This window comes from Sebastes fasciatus, chromosome 20 (assembly GCF_043250625.1).
Source record: "Sebastes fasciatus isolate fSebFas1 chromosome 20, fSebFas1.pri, whole genome shotgun sequence".
In the NCBI taxonomy this organism is placed as follows: domain Eukaryota; kingdom Metazoa; phylum Chordata; class Actinopteri; order Perciformes; family Sebastidae; genus Sebastes; species Sebastes fasciatus.
Genome location: NC_133814.1, coordinates 27,612,993 through 27,638,844, shown reverse-complemented (window position 1 = coordinate 27,638,844; position 25,852 = coordinate 27,612,993). Strand labels below are relative to the sequence as shown.

At 41.2% G+C, this 25,852-nt stretch overlaps 2 protein-coding genes across 4 annotated transcripts in view; both read right to left on the bottom strand.

Moving 5' to 3' along the window:
* The window catches only part of cox11 (cytochrome c oxidase assembly homolog 11 (yeast)), a 173,257-nt gene that overhangs the window by 91,026 nt on the left and 56,379 nt on the right, over positions 1–25,852 (bottom strand). The gene's annotated exons all lie outside the window — the stretch shown is intronic.
* ankfn1a (ankyrin repeat and fibronectin type III domain containing 1a) overlaps positions 1–25,852 on the bottom strand; it is a 113,410-nt gene that overhangs the window by 65,336 nt on the left and 22,222 nt on the right. For all 3 annotated transcript variants that reach the window (XM_074620724.1, XM_074620726.1, XM_074620725.1), the window contains exon 6: positions 16,382–16,419. In XM_074620724.1, coding sequence (XP_074476825.1) covers positions 16,382–16,419 — 38 coding nt within the window. The remainder of the gene's footprint in view (positions 1–16,381; positions 16,420–25,852) is intronic.

Below are 25,852 nucleotides of genomic sequence, written 5' to 3'. Positions count from 1 at the left end.
GTCATTCTCCCTGAGGAGGGGGACTGCTGGTTGTTGGGTTTGACTCACGGCTTCCTGTTACACGGATAAAAACCATCAACACGGTATCACTCCAAAGCGTGTTATAGACCCGCCGGTCCACCAGAGGACAGCGTGTTATAGACCCGCCGGTCCACCAGAGGACAGCGTGTTATAGACCCGTCGGTCCACCAGAGGACAGCGTGTTATAGACCCGTCGGTCCACCAGAGGACAGCGTGTTATAGACCCGCCGGTCCACCAGAGGACAGCGTGTTATAGACCCGCCGGTCCACCAGAGGACAGCGTGTTATAGACCCGCCGGTCCACCAGAGGACAGCGTGTTATAGACCCGCCGGTCCACCAGAGGACAGCGTGTTATAGACCCGCCGGTCCACCAGAGGACAGCGTGTTATAGACCCGCCGGTCCACCAGAGGACAGCGTGTTATAGACCCGCCGGTCCACCAGAGGACAGCGTGTTATAGACCCGCCGGTCCACCAGAGGACAGCGTGTTATAGACCCGCCGGTCCACCAGAGGACAGCGTGTTATAGACCCGTCGGTCCACCAGAGGACAGCGTGTTATAGACCCGTCGGTCCACCAGAGGACAGCGTGTTATAGACCCGCCGGTCCACCAGAGGACAGCGTGTTATAGACCCGTCGGTCCACCAGAGGACAGCGTGTTATAGACCCGCCGGTCCACCAGAGGACAGCGTGTTATAGACCCGTCGGTCCACCAGAGGACAGCGTGTTATAGACCCGCCGGTCCACCAGAGGACAGCGTGTTATAGACCCGCCGGTCCACCAGAGGACAGCGTGTTATAGACCCGCCGGTCCACCAGAGGACAGCGTGTTATAGACCCGCCGGTCCACCAGAGGACAGCGTGTTATAGACCCGTCGGTCCACCAGAGGACAGCGTGTTATAGACCCGTCGGTCCACCAGAGGACAGCGTGTTATAGACCCGTCGGTCCACCAGAGGACAGCGTGTTATAGACCCGTCGGTCCACCAGAGGACAGCGTGTCAGAGTCACGTCAGAGACGCCAATATTACACAACGGTGTTAACAGGCAGGGGGCAACAAAACGTACCACTAACTTAGTGCGGTTAAAGGGAAAACATCACGGTTGGGCTTAAAAGAAGTGCTAAGGCTGTCAAAGTTAACGCCATATTAACGCGTTAACGCAAATTTGTTTTAACGCCACTAATTTCTTTGATGCATTAATGCAACTGGTATCATATGACACTATAAAACCTGATGAATCCATCGGTACCAACCATGTCATACTGGCTTGTTGGGAAAAAAATGTCCCCCAAAATAAGTCCGAAAAATTTTCAAAAAACGCAAAAAATAAAAATCTGAAAAAAGTCCGAAAAATATCTGAAAAAAATTCTGAAAAAATCAGATAAATGTCAGAAAAAAAGTCTGAAACATTTTCAAAAAATGTCAGAAAAATATTCAAAAAAGCAAAAAATAAAAATCTGAAAAAGTCCGAAAAATTACGGAAAATATCAGAAAGAAGTTTGAAAAAAATCTGAAAAATGTTAAAAAAAAGGCAGAAGGAAAGTCCGATACTGGTATCAAAGAAACTATAAAACCTGATGAATCCATCGGTACCAACCATGTCAGACTAGCTGGTCATGAAGGAGTTAAATAACGCTCCAAACTGACACTAAATGTTGGAGTCATGATCATTTTCAAAGGGGTCCCTTGACCTCTGACCTCCAGATCAGTGAATGTAAATGGGTTCTATGGGTACCCACGAGTCTCCCCTTTACAGACATGCCCACTTTATGATAATCACATGCAGTTTGGGGCGAGTCATAGTCAAGTCAGCACACTGTTTGTCCACTCCCATGTTGATAAGAGTTTTAAATACTTGACAGATCCTTTAAGGTTCATTTAGAACAGATACAAAATGTGCATGTAATCACGATTAACTACGGACAATCATGCGATCGTCACAGCGTTCCCGTAGTCGTCCCTGTTTGTAAAAGGCAGCGGAGTCTACGGTGTCGGTGTAAACGCCGCGGGGTCAAATGATTGTGGAGCGGTTAATGAGGCTGACAGCTTGAGGTTAATAACTGTTATTAAAGCCGACACCATTGATAGTGAGCACAGGAGCCGCTGCACTACACCATCTTTATGTTTCCATTTAAAAACCCAGTTCATCCATTCATCTTTATTTATTTATATTTATTATTATCATTAATATTTTATTTTTTATTCGTAAATTTAAAAACTGAATTTATTATATTTTTTATTTTACAATTTGTATTTATTTTATTTATTCATTATTATCATTACTATTAATTAATTTATTTTATATTTTTTTATTATAATCATTACTATTTATTTATTTGTTTTTATTCATAAATAACAAAATATTTACTATATTTTTTAATAAATACAATATATATATATATATTTTTTTTTTAATGAATTTATTTATTTATATATTTTTATTTTATTATTAATACTACCTTTTTTTCCCCTTTGTTTTCGAATTTACAGTAACTATGTCCATATTATTTTATTTGTTGTGGTTTAGGTTGTTGTCTTTTTTCTTAAGGAAACAATAAAACGCATGATTAAAATAATATAATTAATTATTATTAATAATAAAATTAAAAATCCAGCAATTTATCCACCAAAAATGTTAAAATTCAGCCGAAGCAGAAGCTTCTGGTGCAGCCTGCAAAAAAACACTGTAACTAAAAACAAACTAGAACTGCACGATTATGGCCAACACGATAATAAGCATTATTTATCATTATTATTTATTACGATTATTCATTCATTTTAGCGGCAAAATATTTGATTTAACTTTCACATAAAAATAAACAGATCGCTGAAACTTCACAAATCTACAGATTCATGTTTAATAAAGTTGTAAATCAGCTGCAGACTTATATCAGACACACTGGAGGGAATAGTGCATTAGTTGGGGACTATATTAAGCGGCGGATGAATCCACATGTGGTCCTCTATAGTGAGTATGTTGATGGTGATGAAGGAGCAGCAGTGAGGCTCAGTGACGTGTTTTAAAGATAGAAGAAGAGATATGAGGTTGTGATATAAACACAATGACATCACAAACAACTCCAAACAATCCGTGTGGCAGCATCCCGCCGGCCTGCCGAGGACACGAGCCGAGCCGCAACCACCACCACCACCGGCGGAGGCTGCTGCTCATTGGCTCGGCTCTGTTTCCATGGTTCCCATTGAGGAGCAACAGGTGAAGAAGAGAGGCAGGAGAGGGATGGAGAAATACTACGGAGGCTTCGGCAGGTTCCAGTTCAACATGCAGTCATTTACATCTCCTCATCTGAATATCTGTGCAGTGATGCATCACAAAGACACCGCGAGGCCGCGGCCACACACGCATCACATTATGGAAATGTTCTGGCAGTTTTACACATCGTCACATCTCAATATGAGTCTGATTAACACGGCAGCAGTCTTATTAATCAATGAATTAATAATTAAAAATACATTTTTAGAGTTATAAATAAATAACTCTGAAAATCAATAAAAACAAGTACGTAAATAAAAGGGAAAACTGTCGTTGATATATAAATAAAGATGCAAATTAAAACAGAAATATCAATTTATGTCACATTTTATCAATTAATTAATGGCTACTTTTATTTTTAATATCATTTTTGCTTCAGTTAATGACATATGTATTCATTTATTGAGTCTTTTATTTATTTATTGATTGATTTTTTTATTGTGGCAGCTTCCGTCCTCCATACTCATGAGTGTTATCAATCTGAGCGTCTAACTCTCAAGTGTATTTCTCAAAATGTCAAACTATTCCTGTAATCTGCAACTCACTTCCTCCAACGTATAAAGATATTTCGGACTATGACTGAGTCCTCAAAATGTTGTGATATATATATGTGTATATATATATATACACATATATATACAAATATATATATATCATATTTCATACAGGTAGTTATAATAATAAAATAAAAAATATATAAATAAATTAATTCAAATAAAAATATATAATAAATATATGGTTTTAATTTATGAATAAAAATAAATAAATAAATAGTAATGATAATAATAAACATATATAAATGAATATAAATAAATATTAATGATAAATATTATTAAATAAAAATACATAAATACAAATTATAAAATAAAAAATATAATAAATTCATTTTTAAAATGTGTGAATAAAATAAATAAATATATAGTAATGATAATAATAAATAAATAAAAATGTATATAATATTCATATATATATTTTATATTTTCATACTGTTTTATTTCTGTTAACTGGTTGTATTTTGTATAAAACATCGTTTGATTATCAGAGACTTTCAGTATTGTCTGTCTGTGAGAGTCCACGTGATGTGAATGTTGTCGTCTGTCCCTGGATTTAAAAGGACATTTTAACCCTTCGATTCCTCGAGGACATCGTCGTCCACGCTGAGAAACACGTGGGCTGCTGAACAAAAGCTGAGAGTGGAAGGTAGAAAGAAGAATCCGCGGCTCGGAGAGCGTTGAGCTGTTTAATGCAGCAGACTCACACAGGAAGACTCCGTTTGATTTACTAAATAAAGCGCAGATTAACCGGCTGTTTGAGTGAAATGTTGCACCACGAATCCTCCGAACACACAAACACCTTCTGTTGGGTGGATTGGCGGAGGAGTTATTGTTGTCTCGACACTCGTAAATGACTCGTCACTGTCAGCGTGTCGAGTCACGACTCAGCATATAGCAGAGAGCGTCGACTCTAATGGGCTGTACGGCGTGTGTGTGTGATGAGATGCTTTATGGGAGTTCTCCCAGCAGCACCTCCAGGAGTGTATGACAGCGAGGAAATGACTCGCATCAATCACACAAATGTTGCATTAGCGCCTCCCGTGGTGTCACACAGCGCCGCTTATCCTGCGCTGACAGACTCCCTCAGCTCGCCGCAGCGCCGCAGTCAACAGCAACATCACAACCTCCGCTCACGCCAACATCAACTTCCTGTTTCAAACACACAGTCAACGCAGCTTCTTCTTTAACCACGATGAAGGTCGTTCAGCAACCTTCTTAACGTGGATGAATCCATCTGAGTGAATCCAGATGTGAAGGCAGCCGTGTCTCCTAAAGATCACGCTCCCATTCAACTAAACTGCATTCTCAAAATACCTTCACAGCGAGTGGCGATGTACGACGAGCGACACGCAGAGCAGCTGACGGAGAATATACATGGAATAATAACGAGTGTAACAAGGGAGGACTTTTAGTGCCTGGAACTACTTCTAAAGGAACTAAAAGGTTCCTTCAGCCCCCTGTTGTCCGTGTTTCCACCGCGGTCTAAAGACCCGTGAAGATTAAAGCTGCAGTAGGCAGAAAATCTCATAATAACCTTTCAACATCTAGACTGTGACGGGAGACTTTGACCAATCACAGGTCATTTCAGAGAGAGAGAGCGTTCCTATTGGCTGAGCTCCGGTCATGTGATCAGAACTTGGCGTTCCTTCACAATGGCGTCGGCGTCACAAACGTTCTGATGTTACAGCTAAACCGTGCACTACAAGATGATTCTGAGAACATCTGAGGAGAGAAATAGGCATTAACGTAATCATTTGCTCCGATCTCGCCTACTGATGCTTTAAGGGAAATGAGTCGCTGACGTAATAACCAGTATCGTAAACTCTGCAGTTCAGCGTGTCGCCTGTTTCAGCTAAACAACACGTAGAAAGAAATGAATGTTTGGTTTTGTCTCTGTGATGATATTTCCTGCTGCACGGTGATGTAATGAATGAAATGAATCTAAGAGCGTCTGCCACAGTGAATCATCAGCTGAGTGTTTGATGGTTATTTATTTCTGCTGTTGAACGGAACGGCCGTGAAACAACCAGAAAATAACTCTTCTTTCTCTCTTTTTCTGTCTCTTCTACCGCTCGCCCTCGCCATCTCTCTCGCCATCTCTCTCTCCGTCTTCTTTTAATGAGTCGTGAAGCCGACAGCAAAGTTTAACTTGAGTTTTAATATCATCAGAAGAAGAGAGATGCTCTCCTCTTGTCTTAAATCAATACTAGAGTAAACTTGTTTATGAATGAAGCGGCACAGTTGAAGCAGCGGCGTTTAACCGATCAGCGACGGTCATCCCTGCACCCCTGTTGTTGCACCGTTTGCTTTATTTAAATTAACAGCGTTAATCAAGTGTTTCAAACTGTGACTTTTTCAGACTTTTTTTTCAGATTTTTTTCAGATCTTTTTTTCCCCCAGACTTTTTTTGGGATATTTTTCAGATCTTATTTTTCAGATCTTATTTTTCTGATTTTTTTCAAACTTTTTTTGTCCGACATTTTTCAGAAATGACGTTTCCCTCATGACGGGATTGAGGATGTAGTTTAGTTGTGTGGGATCGGGTTCCAGAAGGAGAACAGATCAATGTTCTCTGAAGCGTCTGGTCTAGTGAAGGACAACTGGATCTTCTGCTGGACATTCAGGTTTTAAACAATAAGAAACGCTGCAGTTAAATGTGAAGACGTAAACTCTCCGTATAAACCTGCAGGGAATAACTCTTCCAAACCAAACGGACAGAAAGTCTCTCTACTGACGGAAACGTTCAGTCAGAGATTAAAGACGACTGTAAAGAGATGAAGTTAAGTGAAGTGATCCAGTAACTCGTCCCTTCAGAGTCATTAAACTGAACCCTGATGGGATGAATCAGCGCTCTTCACTTCACTGTGACTGTCAGGAAGATGACTCAAAGTGAAAAGAAGAAAATTAACAATGACTAATGATTGTTGGAGCCGATGTCACTCACACACAGAACTGTGTTTCTGTGACTTCAGATTAGACAACATGCTGACATGATCCATTTTACGAACGCTAACACCGGCACGCTCCTCCACTACGCCACCATATCTTTACTGACTACGTTTGGATCCTGTTTGGATCCTCATCGGGTCGAAATTAAGTTGTTGGTGTACGATTTATTATTTGAATAAATAAAAAATCTGTTCATTTTTAAGATTTTTTACCAAGTTACTGATGTACAATTTATTATTTTAATAATAAATAAAAATGTTGTTAAGTTTTAAGATTTTTTACCAAGTTGCTGATGTACGATTTATTAATCTTAATAAAAAAATAAAAATGTAATTTTTATAAATAAAATAAAAAATGTAATTTATTTGTTACATTTTGTTTTCTAAAGTTAATAAAACAATGTTAAAGTCAAGCCTGATGTTGCCTTACTCATAAAAGAACATTTCCAACACACTTAAACACTGGCATCAGATCGGTACTCGGTATCGGCCGATACCCAGAGCCCAGGTATCTGTATGACCGGTGCATCTTTAGTTATTATAGAGTGTTACCTAAACACTTTTTTTTTACAAAACTATATATATATATTTGCATATTTTTCAGTTTTCTGTATCACTGATCTGAATGAAACATCAGAGGACTGAAATCACTTCAGTTGTAAAGAAGTGTGGTGAGAAAAGAAAGAAGTCGTTCTGATCAATTTACTGTAAAACACCAGCAGCTGCAGTCTGGAGAGGAGAGACAGAACGGAGGGGGGGAGAGAGTAAAAGAGAGAGAGAGTGGGGGGGTAGAGGAATATTGAGAGGTGGGGAACGAGAGGAACGCTGCAGAGAGAGAGAGAGAGAGAGAGTGGGAGGACGGAGAGAGAGAGAGATGAAATCAGTCAGAGATCCATCTCATGAGCCGATGACTCAGAAAACTTCCAGTCACGACTGAAGATACTCCGGGCTGCACTCATTGTTCCCGTGTGTGTGTGTGTGTGTGTGTGTGTGTGTGTGTGTGTGTGTGTGTCTCGTACAGGTTGTTTCAGGTTGTTTCCATGAATGTCCTCACACACACCATCGTACAGCAGCGAGGACGCCCCCTCGTCTACCATCCGACCATCCGCCACGACAACACACACACACACACACACACACACACACATACACGCACGCACACGCACAGCCTGTTACCTGAGTGTGTGTGTGTGTGTGTTAGTCAGATATTACAGGCTTCAGTTTGGTTCAACCAGACTTCAGGAGGAAACCAGAAGGAGAGAGCAGACCTCCACGAGGCTGTTTCTACGAGCGCTTTTTGTTAACTTTTTTAACTCCAGACCTCGAGAACAAGCTGAATCATCACTTCTAGAGACTTTTACTTTGGAAAATATCTAAATGAATCCAGTAATAATGTTTGATTTTCAGCATATAGGTAGTCAGAGATGTCCTGAAGTCAAATATATCAGTTATTGTCAGGAATTATTGATTATCCAGCAACCGGCAAAAATATCAAAGAATAAAGACGTTTCCCTCACAGATTAGTGGGATTATCTTTTTAATCTATAATGTTTTATACTTCTGGTGAATATAATCCATCAATCTGATTTCCATAGATGTATTTAGTATCTACAGTTCCCTTTGTTAACACCTTATTTTGAAAAGCGGACGTAGTCCCACGTGTCTACTTCCTCTAACTTCTCCAAGGTGGTCTCTAGCTCTCCCGTCAGCTCCGTTCTCTTTATCCATCCATGGTCAGCTCCATCGGGGCCGTTTCAATGCAGAGAACACAAATGTCAGTATCTGGGTGCTCTACAGTCGTAGCGTCGGCCCGTCTGACCACGGAGACGAGAGCGATGGCCGGCTCCACCGCCACGTTACCGCAATATCATAACGTTACCACCATACCATAACGTTACCTCCATACCATAACGTTACCTCCATACCATAACGTTACCTCCATACCATAACGTTACCACCATACCATAACGTTACCTCCATACCATAACGTTACCACCATACCATAACGTTACCACCATACCATAACGTTACCACCATACCATAACGTTACCTCCATACCATAACGTTACCCCCATACCATAACGTTACCGCCATACCATAACGTTACCACCATACCATAACGTTACCTCCATACCATAACGTTACCACCATACCATAACGTTACCACCATACCATAACGTTACCTGCATACCATAACGTTACCTCCATACCATAACGTTACCTCCATACCATAACGTTACCACCATACCATAACGTTACCTCCATACCATAACGTTACCACCATACCATAACGTTACCTCCATACCATAACGTTACCACCATACCATAACGTTACCACCATACCATAACGTTACCGCCATACCATAACGTTACCGCCATACCATAACGTTACCTCCATACCATAACGTTACCGCCATACCATAACGTTACCTCCATACCATAACGTTACCGCCATACCATAACGTTACCGCCATACCATAACGTTACCTTCATACCATAACGTTACCTCCATACCATAACGTTACCACCATACCATAACGTTACCTTCATACCATAACGTTACCTCCATACCATAACGTTACCGCCATACCATAACGTTACCGCCATACCATAACGTTACCGCCATACCATAACGTTACCGCCATACCATAACGTTACCGCCATACCATAACGTTACCTCCATACCATAACGTTACCACCATACCATAACGTTACCTCCATACCATAACGTTACCTCCATACCATAACGTTACCGCCATACCATAACGTTACCGCCATACCATAACGTTACCACCATACCATAACGTTACCTCCATACCATAACGTTACCTCCATACCATAACGTTACCACCATACCATAACGTTACCACCATACCATAACGTTACCTCCATACCATAACGTTACCACCATACCATAACGTTACCACCATACCATAACGTTACCACCATACCATAACGTTACCTCCATACCATAACGTTACCTCCATACCATAACGTTACCACCATACCATAACGTTACCTCCATACCATAACGTTACCTCCATACCATAACGTTACCACCATACCATAACGTTACCTCCATACCATAACGTTACCTCCATACCATAACGTTACCACCATACCATAACGTTACCTCCATACCATAACGTTACCACCATACCATAACGTTACCTCCATACCATAACGTTACCACCATACCATAACGTTACCTCCATACCATAACGTTACCACCATACCATAACGTTACCACCATACCATAACGTTACCACCATACCATAACGTTACCACCATACCATAACGCTTCCTGTTAACTTTTTCACACTTTTTTTCGGACATATTTCGGCTTTTGTTTCTGACTTTTTTCAGCCGTTGTTTTGACATACTTTGGCATTTTTTTCTGCCTTTTTTGGACATATTTTGGACAAATGTCGGCCTTCTTTTGGGACATTTTTTAGACCATATTTCGGACAACATTTTGGCCTCTTTCAGCCTTTGTTTTGACTTATTTTTGGACATATTTTGGCCTCTTTCAGCCTTTGTTTTGACTTATTTTTGGACATATTTTGGCCTCTTTCAGCCTTTGTTTTGACTTATTTTTGGACATATTTTGGCCTCTTTCAGCCTTTGTTTTGACTTATTTTCGGACATATTTTGGCCTTTCTTTAGACGTTAGCGTGCAGCTTTAGCTCTGCTCTGTCTAGCTCTGCTCTTCCTGTCAATGTGTTTCCATCCTTTACTGGATGTGTCGTGTTTACCACGCTGGATTAACGGTCTTATTGTTGACTCAGATAATTAGATTACAGCAGCATATTAAATATCAGAGAACACTCAGATTTAATTCATTAATGTGTGTAATCAGACAGTTATTATTATTAAGAGACATCCAGAGACACAGTCAGAGATATTTAACACCTTCTCCTACCGATCATCACCGTCACATCAGACTCTACCGTCTCCTGATCTCCTCCTGATCAATCCTGTTACTGGGACCAGTTAAACTACAGACATCAGACTGTTACTGGGACCAGTTAAACTACAGACATCAGACTGTTACTAGGACCAGTTAAACTACAGACATCAGGGCTCAGTCTGTTACTGGGACCAGTTAAACTACAGACATCAGGGCTCAGTCTGTTACTGGGACCAGTTAAACTACAGACATCAGACTGTTACTGGGACCAGTTAAACTACAGACATCAGACTGTTACTAGGACCAGTTAAACTACAGACATCAGGGCTCAGTCTGTTACTGGGACCAGTTAAACTACAGACATCAGGGCTCAGTCTGTTACTGGGACCAGTTAAACTACAGACATCAGGGCTCAGTCTGTTACTGGGACCAGTTAAACTACAGACATCAGACTGTTACTGGGACCAGTTAAACTACAGACATCAAGGTTCAGACTGTTACTGGAACCAGTTAAACTACAGACATCAGGGCTCAGTCTGTTACTGGGACCAGTTAAACTACAGACATCAGGGCTCAGTCTGTTACTGGGACCAGTTAAACTACAGACATCAGGGCTCAGTCTGTTACTGGGACCAGTTAAACTACAGACATCAGACTGTTACTGGGACCAGTTAAACTACAGACATCAGACTGTTACTGGGACCAGTTAAACTACAGACATCAAGGTTCAGACTGTTACTGGAACCAGTTAAACTACAGACATCAGAGTTCAGACTGTTACTGGGACCAGTTAAACTACAGACATCAAGGTTCAGACTGTTACTGGGACCAGTTAAACTACAGACATCAAGGTTCAGACTGTTACTGGGACCAGTTAAACTACAGACATCAGAGTTCAGACTGTTACTGGGACCAGTTAAACTACAGACATCAAGGTTCAGACTGTTACTGGGTCCAGTTAAACTACAGACATCAGCAGATGTCTCGTGTCAGAGGAGCCAAGGACATAAACGTCCTCAGAGGACAGACAGAGCTGCAGTCGCTCCAGCGCTCATCAGCTCCACTGAACCTGCCTTTCTTTCCTCTTTTCGATCGCCATGGCAACGCGTAACCAGAGGCCATTATTCTTAATGGCTACCTTGGGCCCCTCAGTGTGTGTGTGTGTGTGTGTGTGTGTGTGTCATATAACAGTAGATGTAAAGTGGTACCCTCGTCTTCACACTCCAACAATTCCACCTCAATAAATCCTCTCAGTAGAATACATGTTGTTCTCCGCGGAGCGTTCACTGGAGCTGCAGATATGTGGGATTATGGAGCGTTATTAAAGACGTGGATGTTGCTGAATGTTCGGCGTTCTGTGAATCACGCTGTCGTTGTTGTTGTGGTTGTTGTTGTTGTTGTTGTTGCTGCGTCTGATCGTCTGTCATTAAATCACAGAGAACAGATCCTCAACAGCGTCTCATCCAGTCACAACACACTCCAGTTATTCATCGTTGTGCAGTCACTGAACACTAAAACACTAAAACATCCAGTCTGCACTGCAGCTAGAAAACAAAGCTGTAAAATCAGACCATAAAAACTGAGCATAAACACACCGCACTGCCACACGCTACCTCAACTCTACTTCTACTGCACGTTACTTCATGTTTACATCTGTATGTATGTATGTATGTATGTATCTATAAACACGTCTGATACAGTAACAGTCTAGAGCCCTGTACCGGGTTAGACCATCACGGGTTAGATTCATTCAATCAAATATTACAGCAGACCTGAGGCCTGGACTACAAAGCCAGTTCATCATACCCGAGGTATCTTCATCGTACCCGGGTGTCTTCATCGTACCCGTGGTATCTTCATCATACCAGGGGTACCTTTATCGTACCCGGGATACCTTCATATTTCAACCTTCTTTCAGCTGCGTCCCGTCTCTCCGGCGGTTTGAAACGGACTCAAGAGACAGTCAAAAAATAATAATAGTAATAATAATAATAGTAAACAGCCCCAGCATAAATCCAGCTGTCCTTCCTGCATCTGTCAGTTTAAACTGTGATGTTTTAGTCTGATTATGACGGTAACTTCTTCATCTGTCAGTTTAAACTGTGATGTTTTAGTCTGATTATGACGGTAACTTCTTCATCTGTCAGTTTAAACTGTGATGTTTTAGTCTGATTATGACGGTAACTTCTTCATCTGTCAGTTTAAACTGTGATGTTTTAGTCTGATTATGACGGTAACTTCTTCATCTGTCAGTTTAAACTGTGTTGTTTTAGTCTGATTATGACGGTAACTTCTTCATCTGTCAGTTTAAACTGTGTTGTTTTAGTCTGATTATGACGGTAACTTCTTCATCTGTCAGTTTAAACTGTGATGTTTTAGTCTGATTATGACGGTAACTTCTTCATCTGTCAGTTTAAACTGTGTTGTGTTTAGTCTGATTATGACGGTAACTTCTTCATATGTGTGTAATATTATCATACGATCTGCTCACTGAGCTCTGATTGGTCAGCAGGAGGTGCTTTTATACGAGTTGATCTCTGATCTGGAACATAACCTGCTCCGGAGCAGGTCAGCTGTTCAGCATCAGTTACAATGGTAACCATGGTGATCTACCCCGGTAAGAAGTGATCCACCTACGTAGTACAGAAAACCCTGAAGGGTTAACCCTGAAGTTACCTCGCTAACGCCACATCCTGCTTCGTAGTCCAGACCTCTGGTGGAGATCTGCACCTTTCTAGTGTTTAGAATGAAAATAGTTTACCAGAGTTTCCAGAGGGACAAATGTCCCCTCAGTATCCAGCAGGAGGACGGTCTGTCTTTAACACCTGAACTACTGTCTGTCTCTGACACCTGAACAAATGAAAACAAATGGATCCAACCTGCTGCACAGAAGCAGCACCAAACCGTGACTCCTACACCCGGGGATGAACTGAACCGTACTGACCTCGCTCACTCTGCTGTGCTGCTACACTAGTTTATATATATATATATATATAAAAGAACAGGAAGAGGCAAGACACAGCGAGAGCATCGGAGACGGACCGAGGTGGATCGTACAGGTGACACCAACACCAACTTCACATCAGTTCATATCTTATCACCAGAATCTGAGCAGTGAAGCTTCAGTCAGGAGATCAGTTTATATCAGATTATAGATTATATATAACACACACTGATTAACATCACTTTATCATCCCACTCCTGTAACTCCGTCAGGCTCACGATGGACACTTTAAAACAGAATGGATCAACATGGAAGCAGCAGAAGCCGATAACTCAAACTGAGTTCATGTTATTCAATCAGGGAGAAAGACGAGCATCTTAATAACAGAGTTAAAAGATGTATTTAAGTCTGGAATAATAAACGATATGAAAACACAGATGAATAATTGCTTCTTATCTTGTTGTATAAAAGATGTTGCTGCCCCCGCCCTCCACCTCTACACACCTGGAGGCTGTGAGAATCCATTAGTGATGTCTGGGTATATAACGGAGATCAGTCCTTGAACTCACAGACTGTTAAAATCAGCCAGTATTTATGAAACAGCGTGAAGAAGAGGAGGAGGAGCAGGGTCAAGATGGTGCCGACGATCAACCATGTAGACGTCTTCCATCAGTTCTCTCTCTGGAACGTGATGCACAAAGTCTCACCACTTCTGTTGTTAATGAAGAACTTCTGGTTTTAAAGCTTTGAAGCTGATTATCTGTCCTGTAGTCACATCTTACTGTCGGTTACTGCATTACAGTTATTCCCACTTCTTATAAAACTATGAAACAACCAGAATGACCTCCTCGTGGTTGCACGCCACTTTGGTTTTGACGAGGCTTTAGCCTTTAAACCAGCTCTTAAAGCACTGGACTAAAAAATTAACCCGTACCACTATTACTATATTATCAAAAATACAACTTTGATTTAGTTGTTTATGTTCTGTTAGTTTACTTTATCAGATACTGCAGGTTTAAACTATTTATTCTAACAGCTCATAGTGAAGTCAGACGACCAGGATCATCAACGAGGAGAGACGGGAAATATAAAACATTCATCCACAACATCTACTCAAACTGCAGGCGATGGTGGAGCTTTTTAACTTCAAAAAGGCAGATAACCAGATAACCACCGGCTCCTGTTCATTTATAACGGACATTTGTGTTGTGATATTTAAACAAGGAAATAAAAGCCCGTCTAGAGACCGGTCTCTAGAGAGCTGGAGATATGTGAAGAGCAGTCAGAAAATACTTCCTTTACAGTTAGCCGACGCTGCTACAGCGCCACCTATTGGCCAAATGGCACCAAATTTGCCATGAACACTAAGACATCACTTCTAGACATGTCCACCAAATGTGGTCCCAATAGCACCGAGCGTTCAGGAGATATCAAACTGTTTGTATTGTAAGCCAAAATTCAAAATGGGCGGAAAATCAATCTTTATAAGCGAGATATTACATTATATTATAAAATATATTTTTGAATTGCTCCATCAATCACACAGATGACGTTTGAACTTTTAAAAGATAATTCATAGAGTCCAGAACGAGGAAAGAAACGACACATCGCTGCCGTTTACGTTCACTTATAACATACAACAGGACCAACAGGAGTAACCATGGCGACACACGGACTGACAGCTAAATCTACGTCAGACTGACAGACAGCAGCTTTTCTTCTGCTGAGAACTGACTTCAGAAACTCAAGGTTTCTTTCTTCAGCTAAAAATATTCCCTCTATTCAGTTTCCCTGAGCAATAAGAACTGTCACATAATCTGGTTTCCCAGAAACCTTTTCCCTCTGAAATAAATCAGGAGAGGTCATAGCTCTCCTTTTATTTAATCAGGACTTATTGCTCTCAGCTCCGGGAAATATTTCAAGTCAACATTTCAGAGGCAGAAAAAGAGCAGAAAATATGGAGCACAGAAGCTGCCAAAATAAAAAATAAATGAATGAATAAATAAATTAATCGATAATTAAATAAATATGTCTTTAAATGTAACAAAATAATATTAAAAATAAATGTAGGTATCAATTAATTGTTCTTGTATTAAATTCCTTATTTATTTATTCTTCTGTTTTTTTCCCCTTTTAAATATTTATTTTTTTATCTATTTTTACATTTATTTAAATAAAAAATAAATAAAAAATAAATGAATAAATGTAAACATTCATAAGAATAAATACATAAATAAATAAAAGGAAAATCAAAACAGAAGAGTATATAAATAAAAGGGAATTAATACAAAATAAAATAAATAAGTAAATAAGCAAATTAAAATTGAATAATAATAAAAAAAATAATAAATGTATTAATACAAAAATAAAAACACACAATTAAAAATAAATGCAAAAATAAAAATAAAATCAAAAATAAATAAATGCATTTAAAAAATAAATGTTAATAAATATAATGGAAAAATGTATCCAAAAATAAATAAATAAAAAAGCAAATTACTACAGAAATTTGTCACATTTTTTCCAATTAATTAATGGCTACATTTATTTTTAATATTATTTTTGCTTCATTTAATGACATATTTGTTTATTTATCGATCTAGTCATTTATTTATTTATTTTTAGATTTTGGCAGAATCTGTCCTCCATAAGAAAACACTTTGCTTCTGACGATGAAGACGACAGTAAAGATGAAGAGTATAAGAAACATGACTTCCTGGAAGGAACGACTTACTTCTTCCTGGAGTCGTATCTGCTGCTGGTTCCCGGACTCTGAGAGGGAGACACACAGACGAGGAAATCATCAGTTTCTATGCAGCGTCATGCCGAGCACTAACACGTATTACACCACCGATGATTCCACTAACACGTATTACACCACCGATGATTCCACTAACGCGTATTACACCACCGATGATTCCACTAACGCGTATTACACCACCGATGATTCCACTAACACGTATTACACCACCGATGATTCCACTAACGCGTATTACACCACCGATGATTCCACTAACACGTATTACACCACCGATGATTCCACTAACGCGTATTACACCACCGATGATTCCACTAACACGTATTACACCACCGATGATTCCACTAACGCGTATTACACCACCGATGACTCCACTAACGCGTATTACACCACCGATGATTCCACTAACGCGTATTACACCACCGATGATTCCACTAACGCGTATTACACCACCGATGATTCCACTAACGCGTATTACACCACCGATGATTCCACTAACGCGTATTACACCACCGATGATTCCACTAACGCGTATTACACCACCGATGATTCCACTAACGCGTATTACACCACCGATGATTCCACTAACGCGTATTACACCACCGATGACTCCACTAACACGTATTACACCACCGATGACTCCACTAACGCGTATTACACCACCGATGATTCCACTAACGCGTATTACACCACCGATGATTCCACTAACGCGTATTACACCACCGATGATTCCACTAACGCGTATTACACCACCGATGATTCCACTAACGCGTATTACACCACCGATGATTCCACTAACGCGTATTACACCACCGATGACTCCACTAACACGTATTACACCACCGATGACTCCACTAACACGTATTACACCACCGATGACTCCACTAACGCGTATTACACCACCGATGATTCCACTAACGCGTATTACACCACCGATGACTCCACTAACACGTATTACACCACCGATGATTCCACTAACACGTATTACACCACCGATGACTCCACTAACACGTATTACACCACCGATGATTCCACTAACACGTATTACACCACCGATGATTCCACTAACACGTATTACACCACCGATGACTCCACTAACACGTATTACACCACCGATGACTCCACTAACACGTATTACACCACCGATGACTCCACTAACACGTATTACACCACCGATGATTCCACTAACACGTATTACACCACCGATGATTCCACTAACACGTATTACACCACCGATGATTCCACTAACGCGTATTACACCACCGATGACTCCACTAACACGTATTACACCACCGATGATTCCACTAACGCGTATTACACCACCGATGACTCCACTAACACGTATTACACCACCGATGATTCCACTAACGCGTATTACACCACCGATGATTCCACTAACACGTATTACACCACCGATGACTCCACCAACGTTTCTACGGAGGAAAAACACATTAATACCCGTCCGTCCACAGAAACATGAAGAAGAGACGCAATCAGGAAACGGACAAATCAGATATCTCAGATTCAGGTGGAGGTTCCGGTGTTCATCCGTTCACTAATTCACTCTGCTGACACCTGATGACATCATGAAGCCGATCATAATAACAGATTAAGGCTGGCCAACACCATCGGCTCTGACCCCCAACCATGTTTTGAACGGTGAATATGAATTGTTACCATCAAATCAGAGATACAAGGTTCCACGATTTAATACGGTTAGACTGAAGTCAGTCAATCCTAAATCTAAATATGGAGCTTAATCCCAGATCAGATGTACGTTAAAGGGCCGTGAATATCCTCTTCTGTGATTGTAATGTTTAAATATACATATCCTTGTTTCTTGTCTTTGTCCTTTCTGTGATGCAAAACACATTTCAGACCCGTCTGACAATAAAGTATTATCGTATATCGTATGAATCCAACCGACAAAACAAAACGTTTATTTATTTACTGATAGCAATCTTTATATATTCTGTACAGAACTTCATGTATATAAAATAAGTTATTACAAAAATCATTCAATAATTATTCCAGCACTATATTCACATGATTGCATTTACAGAAAAAGTTAACTTGCATATAGGCAACCATGTTTGTATTTGCTTTATATATATATATATCTGTATATATATATCTATATATATACAGATATATATAATATTAGGGCTGTCAATCAATTAAAACAGTTCATCGCAATTAATCGTAGTTTCTATTATTAATTTTGTATTGTTTTTATGTATTTTATGTAATGTTTTCTTTCATTATAGAATACGTTTATTATTAGTAATATTTCATATATGTCATTATCACAATTTACTTGTGTATATTTTTGTTTCTTTTTTGTATTTTTGTTTCTTCATGTTTATAATTAACATTTTTCTCTACTAATACATTTTGCGTGTGTCTGTATTTCTTTTGTTTTAAATGTATTTTTTCATGCACAAATGTTTAAATGTTTACGTGTCTTACATACTGCAGTTACACTGTGAAGGGAGCAGCTCTCAATAAAACTAATCTTTACAAAACAAAAAGGAATAATGAAAGTATTTGAGATAGAAGAAGCAGGATGGACATGAAGAAAGAGATCAGATGGAGATGTCTGCAGGACAACTGGACTCATCTCTGTGACTACATCATGAAGAATATGAGCCTATAAGAGAAGTATTCTACCAGTGATTCAGAGACAGTGATTAAACCTGCTGTAGTAGGATGAGTGATGAATGTGTGGGAGGAGGAGGAGGAGGAGGATGAAGGCTGGAGTTAAAGGTCGTCTGGGAGAATAAAGCGGAGCTCCTCCTGCAGGCTGAACTGACCACCGATGTGTGTTTGATCGGCGGCGTGTGTGAAGGATGCTGGATGCAGCAGGTGGAGGAGGGGTGGAAATATTCCGTCGCCTTGACAACTGAAGACGACGCCGTGAGAGAAAATTGCCGTCTGTACACGAGTGCTCACTTTAGCTGTCGGGGGGCCTGAAGGCCTGAGGATGCACAAACAATGCAAACAATGCAGCGCCCTGAGGGGAGCCTCCAAATCGCTGGCTCCACATACACAACCACGTCCGTTTATCTCCCCGCCGCCGGCTCTGCAGGTCAACGCCACCATGTGTCAACGCCACCACGTTGTCAGCTCTCACTTCTCTGGCTTCATGTTGTTCCATCTTACACCACACTCTGAGGAGCTATTCTGAAGAACTGTCGGGTCAACAAGTCCTCCGAATTACATGATATAACACGTCCATCGTCACGGTTACATGACTGAGGTTCAGGTCCGGTGAGGTTCAGGTCCGGTGAGGTTCAGGTCCGGTGAGGTTCAGGTCTAGTGAGGTTCAGACGACCTGGTTGAGGTCAGAGAAACATGGTGGATCGGGTTTAAGGTTAAAGGACGTTCGTCGTCACGGTAACAATAAGAACTGCTGGAGAACCCATAAATATAGATTTGTTCAGATTTATGATCTTATTGATTCTCAGATATTTACTGATTTAAATAATCATTTGATCAATATGATGATACACTACTCTTCTTCTTTTAATTTCATTTTTCTGTATTTATTTAACGTTGCTTTATTTATTTACTTTATTTGTTTATTTATATATTTAACTTAGCTTTATTTATTTATTTGACTTCATTTGTTTATTTATTTATTTATTTCTCTTTGCTTTATTTATTTATATATTTTACTTAGCTTGATTTGTTTTACTTTATTTATTCATTATTTTTATTTTTCACTTTTCTTTATCTATTTATTTGATTTTGCTTCATTTAATTATTTAACTTTGCTTTATTTATTTTAATTTATTTATTACTTTATTTATTTATTTATTACTTTATTTTGTTATTTATTTATTTATTTTGCTTTTGGTACTTATTTGACTTTGCTGCTTAATTTATTTATTACTTTATTTATTTATATATTTATTTTCCTTTGCTTTATTTATTTCCTTTACTTTATTTAGCTTTCTCCTTTATCTTTCTCCTGACCCCCCTGAAGAGGTTTCTCCATAACGACGACGACGACGTCGCTCTGCTTCCAGCGTTGTTCTCGAGGGACAGGAGACGTAATTTACACATTCAACACTCGACGTTCTTCTGACAGCAACGTGATGAATTTAAATGGTGAGAACTGAATGGGTTTATTAGTCAGACTCATTATACTGTAGACGTTTCATCATTCAGCTGTCTGTCCATCACTGACTGGACTTTAGTGCATCATCTCCTCCTCTAACGCTGAATGAGCAGCGTTGTTGGACTGACAGCAGGAAGGAATCAGCTCAAAGTGACTGTAAACAGGAGAAATTCAGCCGTCTCTGCTCTGCTCTCTTATATCTTTAACTCCCCTCCGGTCCTCTCCAGTCCTCTTCTGTTCTCTTCTGTCCTCTTATGTCCTCTTCTGTCCTCTTCTGTCCTCTTCTGTCCTCTTCTGTCCTCTTCTGTCCTCTTCTGTCCTCTTCTGTCCTCTTCTGTTCTCTTCTGTCCTCTTCTGTTCTCTTCTGTCCTCTTATGTCCTCTTATGTCCTCTTCTGTCCTCTTCTGTCCTCTTCTGTTCTCTTCTGTCCTCTTCTGTCCTCTTCTGTCCTCTTCTGTTCTCTTCTGTCCTCTTCTGTCCTCTTCTGTCCTCTTCTGTCCTCTTCTGTCCTCTTCTGTTCTCTTCTGTCCTCTTCTGTTCTCTTCTGTCCTCTTATGTCCTCTTCTGTCCTCTTCTGTCCTCTTCTGTCCTCTTCTGTTCTCTTCTGTCCTCTTATGTCCTCTTCTGTTCTCTTCTGTCCTCTTCTGTCCTCTTCTGTTCTCTTCTGTCCTCTTCTGTCCTCTTCTGTTCTCTTCTGTCCTCTTCTGTCCTCTTCTGTCCTCTTCTGTCCTCTTCTGTCCTCTTCTGTTCTCTTCTGTCCTCTTCTGTCCTCTTCTGTTCTCTTCTGTTCTCTTCTGTCCTCTTCTGTCCTCTTCTGTCCTCTTCTCTTCTGTTCTGTTTCCGGATCGAGATGAGGGCAGCAGCGGGAAGTTTTGGCGGCGTCGTTCTCCGGTGAAGACGGATGCTTTGCCCCCCGCCGGCGCCGAGATGAGATTATCGCTCAACCCACGGGGAGAAATCTGTTGACTGTTCGCTGCTGCCAGCGAGCAGCGCCGCCACACAGCACGCCGTCCACGCCGAACAAAAACACTCAGGGTGCTGCAACTTATGTTACAATATGCAACTAACTAAGAAATCACATGATGAAGGTACTGACTGAGGTACCGCTCACAGGCTGGAACAGGTTCTCTACATGGAGGAGAACCAACAGGAACCACCTCTACTGATCACTGCAGCGCTGGTTCTAACAGACAGTCTGAAACAGGTTCTCTACATGGGGGAGAACCAACAGGAACCACTTCTACTGATCACTGCAGCGTCATATTCAGACAGACCATGTTAGAATAGGAGACCATTGTATTAATTTATATTATTTATTTGTACTGCATGCAAAACACTGCATGTGATTATCATAAAGTGGGCATGTCTGTAAAGGGGAGACTCGTGGGTACCCATAGAACCCATTTACATTCACTGATCTGGAGGTCAGAGGTCAAGGGACCCCTTTGAAAATGGCCATGCCAGTTTTTCCGCACCAAAATTTAGCCTAAGTTTGGAGCGTTATTTAACCTCCTTCATGACCAGCTAGTCTGACATGGTTAGTACTGATGGATTCATCAGGTTTTATAGTTTCATATGATACAGTATCTTCACTTTAGCTTTAAAACTGAGGCGCTACAACCTCCGATAACAGCAGCCACCTCCGCCGGCGGGCCGTCAGATTTTTAAGAGGTTAATTAAAAAGAAAGCGTTTTGGAGAATCGATGCAAAACCTAAAATTGGCTTCTTATCGTGTTGAACATCTTCACAGTGAACGTGCCTGTTAGAAACACGCCTGACTGAAGAGGCTTTCATATTCCAGGTGGCAGCAGGGCCGACACACGAAGCAATCAGAGGGTTGATTCCCAGAAGTAAAGAAATCGAAAAGATTCTCTTCTGACATGTGAAACTTTACACCTCAGTCTCGGTTTAAAACTATTACACTGTCTGCACTGTCTGCATTGAATGACCTAAAGATTATAAATGAAACTGTAACTATAGAATCTGTCTGCTGCTGTGGAACAAGCTGTCCTCTGTGTTCTTCTGGTTTAAAAAGAGTCTGAATAAGTTGTTATTGGCTGATGGTGAGGAATTAGACAACATGTGTAAACTGTGTGAGGATCAGATATCATCACCGTGATCCGGTCTAAAGCCTGGACCCACAGCGAGGCCACAACACGAGTCAGCAACTAGCATGGTGTCTCTACTATTCATCTGTCTGTAGTCTCAGTTTAACTCCGTCCTTCCTCTCCGAGAGCTCTGAATCAATCCAAAGCACATCTCATCCTCCTGAGATGATGTTTGTCACTTCATCTCTGTCTCTGTTTGTACTGTAAACCGCCACAAAGCCTCCGGAGGCTCCTCCGAGCGTCTCCAAACACTCGTCCACCTGATGCTCCGACATGTCAAACATGAGGATCAAACCACTGGGAGTACGGGAGGCGTCCGGTTCCTCTCGTTCTCCTGTTATATATGTAAAAGCCTTTGAGATGAGCCGTTGTGAGGTTGTGATTGCTTATTGACTGGATGATTGTCAGAGCTGTACGGGGGGAGCGAGCACGCCACCCTGCAGGTGCATCACCACACAGATGATGATGATGATTGGTTGTCTCCTGCTGCGTGGACACGCTCATAATCACACAACATAGTTTAATCCGACAAAGACAGACTCTTTAAAATCACACACTGAGATCTGTTTTAAATCTTAATAACTGGGTCTTAAAGGGAAAGTGAATCTGAATGTTTGTGGCGTATGAAGAGAGCATCAGGAGATCAGAGACACGGCACCGCTCGTCTCCGTCGACCCTTCACCCCGCCGCCGTCTCCCCCTCTGATGGTATTTCTGTGAATGTCAAGACGTCCGGCGTGTTTCCGTGTCGGTGCCGGCCGCTCTTTAATGTCAGCCTTCAATTAATACTGACGTGTGATTGGCCGGACTTCACCTCTCCTCTTCATCAGTGTGTGTGTGTGTGTGTGTGTGTGAGAGATGAAGAGCGTATACTGTATTAATTAAAGAGAGAGGCAGCGTGTGACACGGTAACCTCCGTCAGAGGAGAGGAATCGATTCACAGATTGATTTTTGAACGTCGTTAATAAAACGAAGCGCCGGATTTCAACCAGACGAGCCGACCGACCGACCGACCGACCGACCGACCGACCGACCGACCGACCGACCGACCGACCGACCGACCGACACACAACTTCACTAAACATCAATCAGCTGTGATGGAGACGAGAACCTGGTTCCACAGTCGCTGGACAGAGACGGGTTTCACTGTTTCACTGTTTCACTGTTTCACTGTTTCACTGTTTCACCGTTTCACTGTTTCACCGTTTCACTGTTTCACTGAACCACAACATTTAACCAGCGACCGTATATACATATATATATATATAAATATATAGGCAATGAGTTCATCATATCAGCCACATACATGCAGCTGTAGGTTAAACTAATACATTAAAACACACAGAGTGAATCTACCTGCAGCTTCACCACTGATCTGAACTAATATAACCTCAAACACGCACAGCTGACTCCCCCCCCCTACTTCTCACTTCACCTTGCTAATTTGAACAAGGCTTTCTTCTGACATCAGTGCGAGGCTGAACTGTGGAGTCTTGTTGGAGTCTTGTTGGCCTCTCTCCTCTCTCCCCTCTCCTCTCTCCTCTCTCCTCTCTCCTCTCTCCTCTCTCCTCTCTCCTCTCTCCTCTCTCCTCTCTCCTCTCTCCTCTCCTCTCTCCTCTCTCCGGGTTAATTAGTGCACCAAAGCCATCATTCATGTGAGCCGGGCGAGGAGCCGGGCGAGGAGCCTGCAGACGGGGGAGGCCGAGCCGTCCCTCCTGGCAGCCGCCTCCGACGCCGGCTCTGGCACCTCTGAGCGCCGACTCGCCCACCGGGTGAGTGACAAGCTGACTGGCGTGGGCGCAGACGCGGTGCAGCGCGGCTAACGCTAGCTGGACTTTGGCTTTCACATGAAGCTCTGCCTTCTGCTGAACATCCGTCTGCGGCCGTCGGCCTCGACACAGTCTGCTTTTAGAAGCTTCGGAACACATTAAACACCGTCGTGTCCACTTTAACTCGGCTTTCTAATGTAGTTGAGTTGTACTGGATGAACGGGCTGGTGTTTGTGGAGCTGCCCAGCGACTGCAGATGATATAAATCCTCATGTTTTTGTGCATGGTCCTTTAATAAAGACTAATAATAATAATAATAATAATAATGAGCGCCCCCATGAGGCTGTAATGCTCATCGCAAACCAGAGAACATAAAAGATGACTCACTTCCAGAGTTATTTTAACCCAAACCGACATCTTTTCCTAAACCTAACTAAGCAGTTCTTGTTACATAACTTCTTTACTTTTTTTTGGGGACATTTTTCAGACTTTTTTCAGATATTTAAAAAAAATTTCAAACTTTTTTTGGACATCTTTCTGATTTTTTATTGGACATTTTTCTGAATTTATTTTGGACAAAAACCCTCACACATTCACATATCTGGAGGTCAGAAGTCACCCCTTTGAAAATGGGCATGACAATTTTTCCTCGCCAAAATCCCGGACAGGAGGAGGAGACGGTGAAGTGAGCCAGACAGTCAGTTTCATCTGAAACACGACTTGGATCTTTTATTGCTCTCATGTTTTGATGCTTTAATGTTATTTTCTGACATGTTGTCGGTTTTACACAGAAATACTACTCTAAACCACTTCAACTATTTCACAGACTTGTAATAAGTTGATCAGCTGATGAGTGTTTGTGTCGTGGTTGTGATTCATTTCTCTCTGGAAGTGTTGAACAAACGTCATCGTGAGCAGAAATCTGACAGCTTCATGTTCCTAACGTGGTAAATATGGATGAGAGGAACACCAAACCGTGAGTCATCACTCATTTACCTCCTGATTTCACAGCCTTAGTGCCGATTATCAACACGTCAATAACCGCCTCAGAACAATGACATCATGTCTTTATTCTTCACAAACCTGTTGAAGCCGTTCTAGTAAAGGTTTGTGCACAATGTGTGAACTACAGATGGAGTCACAATCAGGAGAAACACAGTGACCAGAATAACATGAGGGTACTGTACGTTTCTGTAAACCACCGATACGTTGAGTCCCAACAACAACAACAACAACAACAACAACAACAACAACAACAACAACAACAACAACAACAACAACAACAACAACAACAACAACAACAGCTGTCAGTGTGTCAGTGTGCTGACTTGACTATGACTTGCCCCAAACTGCATGTGATGATCATAAAGTGGGCATGTCTGTAAAGGGGAGACTCGTGGGTACCCATAGAACCCATTTACATTCACTGATCTGGAGGTCAGAGGTCA